Raw genomic sequence first — 16,783 nt, 5'->3', positions numbered from 1 at the left:
CTGTGGGGAGAAGGCCACGCTCTGGTCCCGCTTCGCCACACACCATGCTCCCACCTGCAGCTATCTTTCTCCCTGAAGGCAAAGAAGTCGCGAGAGGCACAAAGTCACAGTCTCTCAAACGGGGATCTAAAAAGACCAACAAGTACGTGGTGGGACCCTGTGGACAATGAAAATGGTCAAGCTACCTGACTAAATACACTATCACCCCAAACGCTGGGCCTTCCATTGCACCTTCACAATCCCTTTCGCACAAAACAGGGCCCATTTCATTTTTCTTCAAAAATGCAACCCTCGCCTTCAGCCAGGGCAGAAATCTAAGGGGGGGGTGGGGAGGAAACAAGACAAAAACGGTTTCACTTCAACTTAACTCTTACAGTATTGAAAGAAGAAACACCTACCCAGAACACAAACGGGAATGAACCCACCAGGGTGCGCCGAAAGGGAACGCTGGGCTGCGGATTCTTCTTCCGGGCCGGCGGCAACCACTTCCGGGGGGACGGCGAGCGAGGCGGAAGTGCGGTCTTCCGGCGGCATCTGTCTCTGGGCGGGCCGAGGGAGGCTCCCGAGGCTGGGGGGCCGGGCCGGGATGGCGGCAGCGGCGTCCGGGGCCGGAGCAGGAGCGGCCCAAGAGAAGCAGTTCCCGCCCGCGCTGCTGAGCTTCTTCATCTACAACCCGCGCTTCGGGCCGCGCGAGGGAGAGGTAAGTGGAGCGGGGGCGCGCGTGGGCGTCCGTGGGCGGCAGAGGGCCCCGGGTAGGGGGGCTGCTGGATGGGGTCCGCCCGGGCAGCCGCGGGGTGCGCCTGGGGTCGTCCCTTGTCAATCGCCCCTTACCGACTGGCCTTTACCGGACTGTTTTGTGCTGGGTGTGCGGCAGGGCCCAGACAACGCGGGCAGGGTCTGGTTACAGATCCCAGATCAGTGCCTGTTTACTGGGTGAGGGTTCGTCGGGCTAATCACACAGGTGGAGTCTCTCTTCTCTTAACATCAACCCTGGATGATTAAAGTTGAGCTTTTGTCTCTGTTGCTGGAAGTCCTCCGCCTAGAAACGTAGAACAAGAGTGGGAGACGGTAGTCCTGTAATGCAGTCTTGGCGGATCTTCGGAAAGTTTTTTTTTTTTTTTTTTTTTTCGATTTAGTAAGTTAAATCGGATGGGAGCGGATGGTTTTGTTTTGGGTTTTTATCATTACTTTTTTCAAGGTGGGGACGGTAACTTCCTCAAAGGGTGTCCGGCGCCAAGTTTTGTTGGCAGGAAATCACGGTCTTTTTAAAGGCTGCCAGTCCAAATGCTTGTGAACTTGCTGGGTTTAATTTGTGGGGAGGTGTATGTCTGTGCACATGCACACACACTTATTTCTTACAAGCATTGACGTATTACAAATTAGCATGGAGAAAGAAACCCAGAGGTGGAGTTTTCAGCATCGTTGTCTAATTTAGTTCAGATGGCATATACCAAATATCACAATTGCCTTTCATGCAGGTGGGCGTTTGTTACACCCTGAAGAGAAGATAATCTTTGTTTTTCTAAAAGGGGCTTTTGTTTTGTCTTGCCAGCTAGCACATATGACATGAGAGGTTGACACTAAGTATTGTCAACAGCTAAGACAGAAAAAATGCTTATGTCAATGTTGTGATTCTCTCTCTTCATACTTTAGGAGGAAAATAAAATTTTGTTTTATTATCCAAATGAAGTAGAAAAGAATGAAAAAATTAGAAACGTTGGATTATGTGAAGCTATTGTACAGTTTACAAGGTAATACCTTTCAATGTGCTTTTGCAGAGCTCAGTGAATTCTTAAAACTTCCATTGGGGGATTGTCGCTAACATTCTTTTACCCTTTTTAGGACCTTTAGTCCATCAAAACCTGCAAAATCTTTACATACGCAGAAGAACAGACAGTTCTTCAATGAACCAGAAGAAAATTTCTGGATGGTCATGGTATTTACATATACAGTACACTTTTCTGAATTTGTATTATACAGTTATGGGTGATCTTTACCGTTAGGAATTCAAGGAAGTCCTCTGGTCATTTCGTCAGAGGAGAGTTACAGTACATTCAGTAGCAATTTAAAAATCAAACTCCTGTTTGGTGTATTTGTTTTTGGGGGCTCCTTTAAGAAATTTTGGTGTTGGGACGTGTTCAAGTTTATTTAAGTTAGGGAAAATTTTAAAACACATATAATTGATTCCTTAAATCAAAATTTGTAGGTTGTTCGGAATCCTATCATTGAAAAGCAAAGTAAAGATGGAAAACCAGTTGTTGAATACCAAGAGGAGGAGTTGCTGGTAATGTGTCATTTTTTATTTCATATTTTTAGGAAAAAAATTGTTACTATCTTGAGTAACTGACTTGTTCAGATTTAATTTATGTCACTTTGGCAGAAGTTTCTCAAGGTCGGCACAGGGGAATGTTGTGCTTGTTTCCATGAGCACAATCTTATAAAAACATGTATGTGCCGTCTCTTACCACTGCCTTCCTCTATTCATCTGTGTTTGAAGCCCTCCAAAAAATTAGACTTGTTTGCTCAGTCGTGTTCAGCTCTTTGCAGCTCCATGGACTTGTAGCCTGCCAGGCTCCTCTGTCCGTGGGATTTTCCAGCCAAGAATTACTGGAGAGAATTGCCGAACTAGGCTTCAGTTCAGTTCACTCGCTCACTTGTGTCGGACTCTTTTGGGACCCCATGCATGGGCTGCAGCACGCCAGGCTTCCCTGTCCCTCACCAACTCCCAGAGCTTGCTCAAACTCATGTCCATCAAGTCAGTGGTGGCTCTCCAACCATCTCACCCTCTGTCGTCCACCTTCTCCTCCTGCCTTCATTCTTTCCCAGCATCAGGCTCTTTTCCAGTGAGTAAGTTCTTCCCATTAGGTGCCCAAAGTATTGGAGTTTCAGCTTCAGCATCAATCCTTCCAGTGAACCTTCAAGACTTATTTCCTTTAGGATGAACTGGTTGGATCTCCTTGCAGTCCAAGGGACTCTCAAAAGTCTTCTCCAACACCACAGTTCAAAAGTACCAATTCTTTGGCGCTCAGCTTTCTTTGTGATTCAACTCACATCCATACATGACCACTGGAAAAACCATAGGCTTGACTAGATGGACCTTTGTTGGCAAAGTAATGTCTCTGCTTTTTAGTATGCTATTTATGTTGGTCATAGCTTTTCTTAGGCTTACTGGTTCATGATTGAACTTAAACACCTCTTAGTTTCAGCACACCACTGTTATGGGCCCATGTGTATGAAGATTCTGTTGCTTTACCAAGCGTCACTGTACCTTTGCTCTGCAGTTGATTGTTTTTTTGCTTTCCCTCGAATGAGACCTGTGCTGTTTCTGTGCTGTTGGCAGGACAAGGTTTACAGCTCGGTGCTCCAGCAGTGCTACAGCATGTACAAGGTAAGCACGACACGTTTTCTAGGCTGAGAGTCTGGCCACTTACCCCGATTTACGTGGGTCATTTAAAATAATCCTTAGTTCTTTACGTGACTGTAAGGCAACTGTGTGTCACGGGGAAGAAATAACGGAGCCTGTGAAGCAGCATTGAGGTTTATGCCTGTGCTGATTCATGCAATACAGAGAGAGCCCTTTTCTCTTACCCGGCTTGTCCTAAGAGTATATCTGCTTCAGTGAATGATAGAATCCATGTTCTTAAGGAAAGTCGAGAGTGCAGAGATTTGTATGATATAAGAAGTCTAGCAATATTGTTTATATAAAGTGAAACTTAGATATGAGTTCAGATTTTTTAAAAATGCCCAGAACAATTGGGTGAGTTTACAAAAATTACATTATCCCTTAACAGTGTTTTGATATTTTGTGACTTATAACTCAGACTTTCTAATGTAAATATTTTCTGTATTCAAAAAGAATTGTGGGATGAAATAAGCAGAAATAATGTAAAAGAAAATGAAGAACTTGTTATATTGGGGAATGGAAGGACAAAATTTTTTTTTTCTTAATCTTTTACACCATTAGCTTTTTAATGGTACATTTCTGAGAGCCATGGAAGATGGAGGTGTCAAGCTCCTAAAAGAAAGATTAGAGAAATTCTTCCATCGAGTAAGTATTCAGAATTTTATTTGTAATCTTGGTTAATTATCAAACTGACTGTTAGAGAAATACAGACAAGTTTGCTTCTCACATACAAACAAACCTAGAAATTGGAGTTGGCGTGGAGACTCAGGCATAGTGGGACAGAATCAGACCACTGAGGAAATAGATTTGTATTTGTTTCTTTTTTTTTTTTAAGCTTTAACCTTTAGTTTTTGTTTTTTTTTTTAATTTATTTCGCCACATGGCAAATGGGACCTTAGATCCCCAACCAAGGATCAGACCTACGCCCCCTGCATTGGAGACCCAGAGTCAAACACTGGATCACTAGGGAAGTCCCTAGGCTTGTACTCATGAATCAGAGCTTCCTGCCAGTTGTGCACAGCTCCTTAAAGCACCTTGGAGATGTCTTCTGGCTTCATCCTTGACCCACCTGTGTCTATCAGTGTGGGCTTACTCCAAAGCAAAGGAAACTTCCCTGGGGTGGATTGGTTCATTAGCAAAATCGCACATTCTCGTGGATCAATTGTGTTCATTAAACGGGCGTCACCTGTACTGACTTAAGGTGAAGTCTGCGGCTGTAACACAGATCTTTCTCCCCTTAGTAGTCATGAGTGTGATCTTTTCCCCTACATTGTTCTCCTTCTCCCTCTGTCAATTTTGCATATTTTATGCTGAAAAAAGTGAAAGAGTTAGTCACTCAGTCATGTCCAACTCTTTGCAACCCCATGGACTGTAGCCCACCAGGTTCCTCTGTCCATGGGACTCTCCAGGCAAAAATACTGGAGTGGGTAGCCATTCCCTTCTCAGGGGATCTTCCCAACCCAGGGATTGAACCCCAGTCTCCTGCATTGCAGGCAGGTTCTTTACCATCTGAGCCACCAGGGAAGTATCCCTGGTCAGATTCAGTTTGTCTTAGAGGAATGAGTCTCAACTGATCTTTCTCCCTATACTACTTTAATGTCTGTCTGTGAATTATTTTGTTTTTATGAATTACTTTTATTTGTCTCTTCACTTTAATGATCATAATCGTTGACTCTGACTCTCCCCTGGCTCCTGTTCCCGTCTTTATTCCTCTCCTGTCCACCATCACTGACTGCATGCCCTTCCAGTGTGATTTTAGTATGAATTGGTCCATAATACCATGTGCAGAGGTCAGTCTAATCTGAACAGCACTAATAAGGAATTAAACACCTCACAGAAAACACAAAGCTGAAAGGACACTAATTACATTTGAACTTATTTTTTTGAAATTGGTACTGATTCCGTATCCAGTTCCCTGTGGTTCACCTCCATGTTGATCTTGTAAATGTGCTGTTTGCTGGCATATACTTGTACCTCAAATTAAGACCTGTTATTTTCAGCTGCCAGAGTACTAGCTTCTGTGTGCTGTTAGTAAGTTTTATGCCTTATTTTTTTCCTGCAGTATTTGCAAACATTGCATTTGCAGTCCTGCGATCTACTCGACATATTTGGTGGGATCAGCTTCTTCCCATTGGATAAAATGACTTATTTGAAAATCCAGTCCTTTATTAACAGAATGGAAGAAAGCCTGAGTATAGTCAAGTACACTGCCTTTCTCTATAATGATCAACTCATCTGGTAGGTACTCCCGTGTTTTAGGATCATAAAAACAGCAGTGACTGGATTGATAGCAGGTTGTCAAACTGGAAATAACAGCCGGGGGTGGGGGTGGGGTGGGGTGGGAAGCGCCTTTCTAGATATTGTCAAAATAAGGCAGTGATTGTTTAAACCAAAATTAGGGTAATTTTGTTTAAAATTACTGAGCAGGGGAGTTTAAAACTGGTTCCATGAATGATGGGGAAAATGTTAGGTTTAAGAATCCTATTTTGATTTTGGTATTTTTCCAAAAACATCTTCAAAGAATCAGTATAGTAAATGTGATTTTCATAGTTTCTTTTACAGAAGCTAGTATTTTAAAACATCCAAGAAGTTAAAGGTACTATAAAGTCAGGAAATTAACCCGCTGTCATCAAGCTATATTTGGGTCTTGTCTCCTAGGGGCAAAAACATAATTTCTTTGATAAAAGTGTTGCTACTCAAGAAGCAAAGATAAACTGTTACTAAATGTTCTCAATGACCGAAGACTAAACCCCGGAAGAGCTGTGTGAATGTGCCTGAGCCCTCTGGGGCCCCAGCTGCGTCTGGGGGGCCGAGCTGTTTGCAGCTGAGAGGGGTCTGCCCCGGATGAGCCTGAGGTTCCTGGGGCCGGGGCCAGCGGAAGGCCCTCCTGCTCAGAGCCATTCCGTTTGAGGGTTTGTGTCTCGGGCTCCTCGTTTGTGCTCCGTGAATGTTGATGGCAAGGAGTGTTCCTGTGCTGACAGGCCAGGCTTCTAACATAACCTGCGACTTGCCTGGGAAAGAAGAGAGGGCCTTGAGGGCCTTGGGGTGTCACGCAGAGGCTTGGTTTCTATCAAGGGAGATTTCGATTTAATAGGGGGGAAAAAAAAAAAACCCAGATACAGACTCATTGTTTATATCCTTACCTGAAAAACTGATTTTGGATCAAGTCCAACAGCGCCGGCTGGATTCTCTGCACTTTTCCACATGCCACTTACTTTTGTCTCGTTTCAGAGTGGATGGTTTCCCTGAAAGTTTGTTTCTTTCTCTGCCCGCTTTTTGCCTACTCTGAAACTGAGAGAATTAACACCCACATACATGTCTGAGACATAACAGGACCAAGTTCCTTGTCCACAGCGTGCACTGTATTCAGGGTGGCGGGTGAGAGCAAGCGTGACCAGTAGCCCAGAAATCGGGTACCTGGAGCAGAGTGGCCATCAGCTGCTGATGCTCCCTGGATAATCCCACGTGAAGAGTCAGAGATGATGTTTAATCACAAAACAGTGGGCAGACGGAAGACCAATTCCAGTCTTTTAACACAGTACTTTTCTGATGTCGCAGGAGTGGATTAGAGCAAGACGACATGAGGATTTTATACAAATACCTCACCACGTCTCTGTTCCCGAGGCATATCGAACCTGAGGTATGATGGGGTACTGATCTCTAGAGACAGATGGATAAATAGGTACTTAGGGGAGCGGAGGGGTGTGGTGGGGGCAGCTCTGATCTGCAGTTCACACTGTTGGTGTGACGCTCAGTGACGGACTGTCTGCTGGGGTCCATGGAAGCGCCCCCAGGACCCCTGCAGACACCCAGGCCCACCTGTGCGCCAGTCCGTTGTATAAAACGGCTTAGTGTTTGCATGTGAGCTGCACACGCGCACATCCTCCCCTGTACTTTGAATGGTCTCTAGATTTTTATAATACTCAAGACAAAAAATAAGAAAAACCCTGATACAATGTAAACATTACATAAGTAGGTGCCAGCATGTGGCAAATTCAAGGTTTGCTTTTGGAAACTTTAAAGCTTTTCCTCCCTGTTTTCAGCCTGCAGTTGGTTGAATCCGTATAAGGTGGAATCCGCGGGTGTAGAAACCTCTTGTGTCACTTAGCACGGAGAGCTGCATATGCCAGCTTTTCTGCATTTTGTTCAGATGCAGTTGCAGAGGGTGTAAGGGAAGCCGGATCTCTAGGCTGGGTTCTGGGAGCCCTCGGAATGCCCGCGATCTTGGACGAAACAGTGGTCTTTGCACCTGCGAACGGGAGATCCAGCCCTGAGTTGATTTTAGACTGCCTGCCTGGCTTTTCCACTCTGGCACCGATTCTCCCACTTTGCTGCACAAAACTGTAAATAATACCACAGTGCTTTCCCCAAAACATCCATTTTTAGCTTTAATTAGGTAAAGTATTCATAAGCCATGAAATTATCATTTTGACCCAAGGGTGCATGCATGCACACGTGCACACACACACTCTCCCTTGCTTTATTTTTTAAGGCCATGACTTGAAATAACAGGAAAATATCTTTTAGATAAGAAATCTCAGGTTTTGAGAAGGACCCAGTCCTGCCCTGACTTCCCTTCTAGGTGGTTTGAATACAGTGGCTCACGTTGCTGGAGTTTATGCTATACACCAGACACAGTATATGTACCCAGAAAACGTGCATTATCTTATGACATCCTGAGAGCTGGGGACCTCATCTCCATCTTACAGAAAGGAGACCCAGGCTTGAGGGGCTCTCATGACTCACCCAGTGCCCCCCACCTAGCAAGCGACAGAGCCAGGACTTGATCTCTGGGTCCGCCTGATGCTAAAGCACCTGCTTTCAAACACGCCCTCAGAAGGACCCTCAGGAGACTTTCCCATGGAGGGGCGGTGCTGTTGTAGCAGCTGAAAACTCTCTTGCTGCTTTATTAAACTTCTAAAGAGCCAGATTTCTAAAACAGAAGCGTAAATGGGGCAGCGGGTGCATGGACATGGGAGGACGTGTCTCAGTGCAGGCTGCATCTGTGAGAGTTAGCTTTGTGTTCTTACTGTCAAATTTGACAGTGTTTTTCAGTCTTTCAAGTTGTATGCTAAAACCTTACATGGGCTAGAAGAACATCAAAAAGTTTTAGAATAAACTTCAGCTAGCATTACTGTTAGATTTGGATTTTTTTTTTCATTTCCTACACATATTGAAATAGTGTGTCTTCAGCAGAAGAAAACAGGAATGTGATACAAAGAAAAACCTACAAGGAGCCACAGCGTCATGACCAAAGGCAGGGACTTTGAAGTCAGACAGGCTTGGGTTTGCTACCCGGCCCCTCCACTCAGGAGCTGGGCGCATTGGTGAACTTCTTCAAACTTGAGTTTCCGCTTCTGGAAAATTGGGAGAGGGCATTCCCCACAGGGGTGAAACAAGATGAAATTAAGTAATTGACGTCATTGCCTGGCACGCGTCAGCCTTCGGTTATTGCTGTCAAACCCATATGTGGAACTTGGGGTACAGTGAAGTTCTGGTTAAAACCAGTGGGTCCTTTTGTACCTCTGTAATCCTTCTCCCCCACCCCTTTTTTTTTGGTGGGGATGAATATGGGAAACTGATACAGATAAGTGGCATGGAGTCAACCAGTAGATACGAATGCTGTTTCTCAAAGTGTTGAATACAGAAAATCTAAGAAGTCACATGTCGATATTAAATCTGTTTACAGTTGGCGGGAAGGGATTCTCCAATAAGGGCAGAAATGCCAGGAACCCTCCAACACTACGGAAGGTAGGCCTTCTGCCCTCTGATAGACAGTACTGGCCTTTACTCTCTTTTCGGGTGAAGACAAAAGCACGGACGCTGAGCTGCCTTTGTGCTGCTTTGCTGACAATAATCAGCAAAGGAAACCCTTTTGGTTGCAATGGATTAAAACTATCCCTTTTTTTATTTTCTGATGTGGTGTTTTCTAAGTAGTGTCTAGCTTCCCCCCCAAAAAAGGGGGTGCGTATTACCACCCTTTACAGGAATGCACTGTTTATATATTCCTGCTTATATCTGCCTGATTGAATCAACGCATCTCTGTGCTTGCTTTTCAGGTTTCTCACTGGCCCCTTGAACCTTAATGATCCAGAAGCAAAATGCAGATTCCCCAAAATTTTTGTAAATACAGACGACACTTACGAAGCTCTGCACTTAATTGTTTATAAGGTAACAGTCGTCTCTCGCTCCACAGTTACAGATCAATGCTAAAGTAGATCTTTCTGGCACAGCTTCCACCGGGTGCACCAGTTGGTGTGCGGGCCTCTCGCATGATCCCTGGAACAGTGTCCTCGCAAGTTCTCATGGTTGTAAAACTCGAAATGGGTGCTTTCTGGAGTAAGAAGTTTATTTTCAGTCCCCGTGGAACAGCTCCGTGATTTGTGAGAGGGTCACTGTCTGCGGCCATGACTCACAAGTCCTGTCGTTTGACGCCTCCCCACCCTTCAGTGGATTCTGCCTCTGCTCTGATTTTAAAGCTGTGGGCTTGCTAATTCACAAGGATAGTCTTGAGTTTCCATCAGGATGCTGTCTTATCAGGATGTAAGTTTACATTGTGTGGTCGCTACGTTGTTTCAGACTCTCTGCAACCCATGGACCGTACCCCGCCAGGCTCCTCTGTCCACGGGATTGCCCAGGCAAGAATACTGGAGCGGGTTGCCATTTCCTTCTCCAGGGGATCTTCCTGACCCCGGGATTGAACCCATGTCTCCTGCATTGCAGGCAGATTCCTTACCACTGAGCCACCAGGGAAGCCCCATGTTTGTGTTAGGTTGAGTGGTTTTTATTTGGCTACGTCAGGTCTCAGTTGCGGCACAGAGGGTCTCTGATCTTCATGACCAGGCGCAGGCTTCCAGCTGGCCTCTGGACATTCATGCGGACAGTACAGTGCCTGTTTCTCCCAGCAGTGACAGGTGACAGCGTGGGGCGTGTTGCCTTCCAGGGAGGCTCACCCAAGCCGTGATGTCCAGAGACCGGATGCAGGCCCCGCTGACCACCCTCATGGCCGACAATCTGTAGCTGGCCTCCCAGAGGCCCAGCTGACCTGCGTGAGCTCAGGGCCACGAGGGGTTGCTGGTCTGTTCTCTTTCGTTTTGAAGTCTTCTCCTCGTCTGGTTTTGGCATAAGGGTGGTATCCTGTTTTTGAAGGCTTTCTGAAGGACAGGTGTGAATTCTTCACGTTTGGTCACAGCAAAGCCTGCATCTGGGCTTGCTCTGGGGTCGTGTTTAAATCATTAATCAGCCTCTTTACTTACTGTAGGTCTTCTCTGATTTTCGTTTCCTCTGAGTCAGTTTTAGTAGTTGTATCTTTTTAGGAATTTGTCCGCTTTAGGCTGTTCAAGTTGCTGGTGTCCAGTGTTGTCATGTCATATAGGCTTGTACTGTGGCCTTTCAAAGGCAGCAGTGCGGTCTCCCGTCTCACTCCTTTCAGTCATGCGCGTCTTTTCTCTCCTGGGTCCAGATGGGCCATCTAAAGGGTTTTCAGTTTGGTCGATCTTTCCAGGGGATTGTGTTTTGGTTTCATTTTTCCCTCTTGTTTTTCTGTTCTCTGTTTCAGTTTATTTCCATTCCAGTCGTCATATCCTTCCTTCTGCTTGCTTTGTGGTTAGTTTGCGCTTCTTTTTTCCAAGGTCTTAAGATTGAAGGTTGTTACTGATTTGAGGTCTTGCTTCTTTTTTAATATATGCGTTCACAGCTGTAATAAAAGACTAAAATAGTAAGTTGTAGTAGATTGCCTTTTACAAGCGTTTCTCCACCTGCTGTCTGCCCTGAGGGAAATTTCCCTCTGGAAATTTGATTATTTTTTATATTTTCCTCCACTTACAATGTTTCCCTGGGGAGAGAGATTATTAATATGTAGATGAGGGCGGTGAATCAGGCAGGATTATCCATGAGTTGACAGTTGTCGAGAAAGTGATGGTCCTTGGGGTTCGTGTGTACCTTTTCCATGTACATTTTTTATGTATTTGAAATTCTTCAACTTTTTTAATAGACTTTAAAAGGGCCACTTTTTTTGTTTTGTTTTCTTTAAATAAACCTCTAAGGGGTCAGGCACACAAATGTCCGATGGCAGACACAAGAGAGGCAAGCTGGGCCGGGTTTCGGGACCCTGTGTCACACAGAGGGGCCCGTGTCCCAAGGAGGCCAGGTAGTGGCCGGAGTGAAGAGCAGTGGCCCCAGGACTCTAGATGCCTGAGGGGAGGCTGGAAATTGGGATTTTAGTAGCAAACTAGTTGGTGTCTAAGTCAAAATGACTTGAAACAAAAAGAAAGACCTATATTGGGTGGAACTGGCCTGTAAGCCGCCCAGTTTGTAGCCTCTTTATGGGCAAATTATGATTACCATTCACTTTACAGAGTAGCATAAATGTCATTAGCTTTGACCGTGCGAACATGAAGTTAGAGCTGAACAAGTCTGAGAAGGAGAGGTGCAAGGACACAGGGAGGTTAGTGTCCTCATTAAAGAGTGGCTGTGACTGGAGGCGTGAGGACTGAGCCGCCTGAGGCTGTAAGGTGACTGTCCAGCGGAGGAACTAGAGTGGCTTAAACCGGGCGGGGGGCGGGGGGTGGGGGCGATGGCTGAAGAGGAGCCATCCGTCACGACAGCCAGAGGTGGTGCTGCAGCCATCCGATCTAGAACGATCCCGGTGGTTGCCGGAGGAGGAAGTCCTTTGCATTCTCCTCACAAACCTGTATGCTCTTTTTCCGGCTGCCTTGAGTTCTTGTTGTGGCTCGCAGGCTTCTCTGCTTGCAGAGCACGGACCCTAGAGCCTGTGGGCTCAGTTGCCCCAAGGCACGTGGAATCCTAGTCCCCCGACCAGGGCCTGAACCTGTCCCCTGCCCTAGAAGGCACATTCATAACCACAGGACCACTAGGGAAGTCCCAAGCCTACATGTTCTGTTTTGACCTTTTTTTTTTTTAAACACCATTACCTGACTTTGATAAACTTAAATGTTTTTTGGCTGTTTTATTTATGATCTCGCTTGCTGTAGGTTCCTGCTGCTTCTATCATAACTGCAGTATTTGCTATAATAAAAAAAGCAAGACAAGTGACATTAATTTGCTGGGGTTTTTTTCAAACACACACACACAGATTAGAATAATGAATACCCAGGTACGTATCACAGAGCTTGATTCATAATATGGTAATAATATGTCCCGCCTCTACACATTTTGGTTTTTTGTTGGAGCATTTTATTTATTTATTTATTTTTTGTTAGAGCATTTTGAATCATCCTGTCGTTCCCCTCAGAGTTCATTTTGCACCTCTAACTACTAAGGGCGTCTGTTTTTACATCAGCACCTGCCATTATCATGCCTGACCAGAATAAATAATACTTCCTTAATATCATCTAATATCCAGCCCCATCTAGATTCCTTCAGTTGACTTTAGAAAGTTGATATGTTTAAAAAAAGATTCAAACAAGGCCACTGTGTTTGGTTATTTCAGTCCTCTTTTTTTGTACCATTTCCTAATCTTGGTTTCTTTTCATCCCAGGCCATGAGTGCAGCTGTGTGCTTCATGATTGATGGTAGGTACACACATGTATCTAAGCCTTGTCTCTTTACACTTTGCTCCCTTCCATTCCTGAATGATAGATATGTTGTCGTAGCAACACAGAGGCCGCATGAAGCCCTGTCGCCCATCGAGGGCCTCTGCCGTCATCACTAGCTGTTTCTAATACCACTAAAGTCCCAGCTTGCCTGCTTCTGTGCCTTCTTGCCCATGAAGCGATCACAGGGAACACCCACCTCAAAGGAGCTTTAGAATTAAGAGAGGTAATACTTGCGCGGGCCGACGGTACTGGGCCCGTGAGTGCTGCTGTAGTGTTTGTTAAATAAGTGTTTGACCTTCCTTTTACTGAGGGCAGCCAGTCAGTTTACTACCCCGCAGGGCGTGCTGCAGTCCATGTTCACAGTGCAACGAGTCTTTGCCTCTTTTTCATCTTAAATATAACCAATTCTGAGCCCTGTGTCTCTTCTGTTTCGGAGGGCAGATCAGTAGTTTGCATATTGTTGTTAAGACAGTGAAATGAAAATCGAGTTCATTAACCCCTGGCCCCCTGACACTCACTGGTATTTCTTGAATTACTCGTAGCCTCCATTCAGCCCACACTGGATTTCTGCCGAAGACTGGACAGCATCGTGGGGCCCCAGCTCACAGTGCTGGCATCTGACATCTGTGAGCAGTTTAACATCAACAAGAGAATATCTGGGTTTGTACTCTGCTTCCTGGTTACTTTCAAGCATTTAAGTGGCTTTGGGTGAATCAGGGTGGCTTTTACTTAGAACGTGGATGGTGTTTTCTGCATCCAGATGACACACGTGCTGTTTGGCCCTGTCTGCAGGGCTTCCTGGGGAGCTGTTCCCCGGTTTTTCTGCCCCACGATGGTGGCTGGGGCTGGGTCTTAATGCAGCGCCTCTGCCCTCCCCGACGGCGGGGTGAGTGTGTGGGGTCAGGTCTGCCAGCTCCGCCCCTGGTCTTGGCCTTGTGCACCCCTCCCCACATGCCCCGCCCAGGCTGTGAGGTCCACGCTGGCAGTGGTGGTCAGCAGGGCTTGGCTTTGCGCAGATAGAACGCACTCGGCCTCCTGTGCAGAAGTGTTTTACCCAGTGAAGTTGGCTGTGACATGGGCCAGTACGGGTTTTTCTTTAGTCGGCAAATAACTGAGTGACTACCGTTCATAAAACACTGTACTTGAAAGAAAATCATCACAGTTAAAATATTTTTGGTTTTTAAAATGCATACTTGAGCTCACTGGGAAATTCAGTCATAGTGAATACGTCACAGATATCCAAGAACTTACTGCCGAATGTTATGTCTTAACTGAGGTTCTTGATTTGAAGGCCTAGCCGTTGAAAACACCACCTTAGCCATTATACACGCAGGGGTTTGACACTGTGGCTGTATAGCTGGGGTAATGCTATGATATTTCAGAAACTATCTTTTCAGTCTAATTGTTCTTTCAGAATGTTACCATCTGAATAACGTGTTCACAGGTCTGAAAAAGAACCCCAGTTTAAGTTTATCTACTTCAACCATATGAATTTAGCAGAAAAAAGTACAGTTCACATGAGGAAGACACCTAGCGTGTCACTCACATCTGTCCATCCGGATCTAATGAAGATTCTGGGCGACATCAATAGTGATTTCACAAGGTAATTCTCACCCCTTCTCCAGTTAGGTGTCTGCTCTCTAGTGAGAATCAGCTCCAAACACCAAGTGATCCCAGGCCCCTTAAGAGGGCGAATGTCATCAAGCCCAGGAGTGGCTGGTCACTCACAGGGGCCTGACTCCCTGACCATTTCAGGTCGCTCAGGTTTCCTGTTTCTTATTTCAGAATCTTTGTCACAGTCCAGCTGTGTGTATAAAATAAACAGTTGTGTCTTGACACTCCTGTCTTGCAGAGTGGACGAGGATGAAGAGATCATCGTGAAAGCCATGAGCGATTACTGGGTTGTTGGGAAGAAGTCCGACCAGAGGGAGCTGTATGTTATTTTGAATCAAAAAAATGCAAACCTGATTGAAGTCAATGGTAAATAGGGTGTGGTGTTTGAGCAGAGTTTTAATGCTACTGACGTTTCACAGACTCTCTTTTCAGTGTGCTGGGAGCGTGTACGCAGAGCGGGCATGACTGCTCAGATTCTCAGGCAGAGGCCCCTGTTGCTCAGAGGAAACCGTCACTTGGTCTCTTTTTCTGTAACTTAGTTCCTTGAAAAACGTATGTGAAAACCTTGCCTCTTTCTTGGGAAACTTGATACAGGCCAGAAGAAAGTTATTTTCGCTAATGCTGAAGGAAAAAAAAATCCCATGGCTTTATACACCATATATTAAAATGTGCATTTTGGGAGATCCCTGGTTGCCTAGTGGTTAGGGTTAATAGCTGATGCATTAGGAACGACAGCTGTCAATATGCGCCTCACTGAAAATGGGAATCGAGTGTAACGTCCAAAGAATGATGCCTCTGTGGGGATCCTGGTCCTCGACTCAGGGCTGCCGCTAGAGGTTTTGTGTGCTTGTGTCAGATTCCTCGAGGTTTTAGAAGTTATACTCCTGACCCCCAATGCATGGATGTCCTGGGCACTTGGCTCAAGCTCTCTCAGGCCTAAAGAGATGTTAAATAGTGATCAAGTCTCCTGTGTGTCAAGCCTTTTTATCTTTCTCTTGATTTACAAACATATGAAGGCTTCTAAGATTGAAGGTCACATTCGATGAAGACCTTTATTTAAATTTCCAGCTTTATTCCCAGAGAATTATCAGAATAAGGTACCGATCTATATCCTAAAACCTCTTAAGTGAGAATTTCTTCCCTTACTGTTTTCTGTCCTTTTTGCAGAAGAGGTCAAGAAGCTTTGCGCAACGCAGTTCAACAACATATTCTTCCTGGATTGACTTCACAAGGGCTCCGCGAAACATCTTTTAAAAAGCAACTCGGCAGGCATGCTGTTTCCCACGGCTGGTCATTGGTCATATTATTGACTGGATTAATGACAAGAGTAAAGCAATACTTGCTCTGAAGAGTCAAATTTCTACTCAGTCTGATGATTCCTGAGGTTTTTAGATTTTAAATATTTATGTGAAATTAAAGGTAGTCGGCTACATCTCTGTCATTCCATTCTTTTGATGTTCTGTGAATATTTTACTGGAAAATAAGACTAATAAATTGTTTAAGACGTTTGTAAAAACCCTGGTCTTGCCTTGAGTCTCTGCTTGCTGGTTTCTAGACCAGGGAACTTTGAAGGGGAGGAAGAGGTGAGTCAGCCCGCTCACTTGGTGACGACGGGTGGATCTGGGCTCTGCCACCACCTCCAGCATTTTCTGTTTCCATTCTTCTTTTTCCCCTTTTTCCCAAGCTTATGTCGGATGATCGTCTCCTTCCTTTTTGCTAGTTTGGAAGCTTCAGGTATATTCTTAGGCTTTGGGTGTCTCCTCTTCAATTTAACAGGACTACTAGCTGTAATACTTCCCTAACAGAGACGGCAGGTCTTTGGGTGACCTCCAGCTATGCTGCTGGCTCTTTATGCTTGTTGTTCGGCCTCTGGTCCGCGCAGCGTTGCTTGCTATGCTGTGGGAACGGGTGGAGAAGGACCAGGGCAGAGGCCACGGGAGAGGCGGCACCTGACGGACAGGCAGGATGTGGACACAGGGCAGTCACCACGGCAAAGGAGGCGTGCAGGCTCAGAGAGGGTGGGGCTGCAGAAACGTGTAAAGGGCTTCATCTGCTCCCACTGTTTTCTAGTAGGTTTTATCAGATACTAAGTTTAATCACCAGTGCTATATTTAATTCAGAAAAAAGAAACAATGAATAATGCTCATTCAGTGCCCCCATGTGTGTATTTTCATTCAGCTAAGCTGTCAAAACACAGGCATTTCGGTGA

General features: G+C 45.4%; 1 protein-coding gene across 1 annotated transcript; it reads left to right on the top strand.

Annotated features, from left to right (window-relative positions):
* Window positions 1–586: 586 nt before the first annotated feature.
* CCZ1 (CCZ1 homolog, vacuolar protein trafficking and biogenesis associated) lies at window positions 587–16,062 on the top strand. Its single transcript, XM_068967707.1, has 15 exons — window positions 587–700; window positions 1,654–1,751; window positions 1,843–1,936; window positions 2,207–2,284; window positions 3,341–3,388; window positions 3,965–4,048; window positions 5,466–5,641; window positions 6,962–7,043; window positions 9,093–9,154; window positions 9,463–9,574; window positions 12,903–12,936; window positions 13,503–13,620; window positions 14,405–14,563; window positions 14,813–14,940; window positions 15,742–16,062. The coding sequence occupies exons 1-15, from the start codon at window positions 587–589 to the stop codon at window positions 15,795–15,797; spliced, it is 1,443 nt and encodes a 480-aa protein (XP_068823808.1). The 3' UTR covers window positions 15,798–16,062.
* The last annotated feature ends 721 nt before the right edge of the window (window positions 16,063–16,783 follow it).

The sequence above is a fragment of the Capricornis sumatraensis genome, chromosome 3 (assembly GCF_032405125.1).
Source record: "Capricornis sumatraensis isolate serow.1 chromosome 3, serow.2, whole genome shotgun sequence".
Classification (NCBI taxonomy): Eukaryota; Metazoa; Chordata; class Mammalia; order Artiodactyla; family Bovidae; genus Capricornis; species Capricornis sumatraensis.
The sequence above is the reverse complement of the archived record's forward strand: the minus strand, read 5'-3'. Positions and strand labels throughout refer to the sequence as shown.

Bases quoted from the DNA above. Each gene is read 5' to 3' on its own strand.
- CCZ1 (XM_068967707.1), top strand. From the start codon at position 587: ATGGCGGCAGCGGCGTCCGGGGCCGGAGCAGGAGCGGCCCAAGAGAAG. The intron at 5,642-6,961 runs GTAGGTACTCCC...CTGATGTCGCAG, and splicing joins TATAATGATCAACTCATCTG to GAGTGGATTAGAGCAAGACG. The intron at 13,621-14,404 runs GTTTGTACTCTG...ACGTGTTCACAG, and splicing joins ATCAACAAGAGAATATCTGG to GTCTGAAAAAGAACCCCAGT.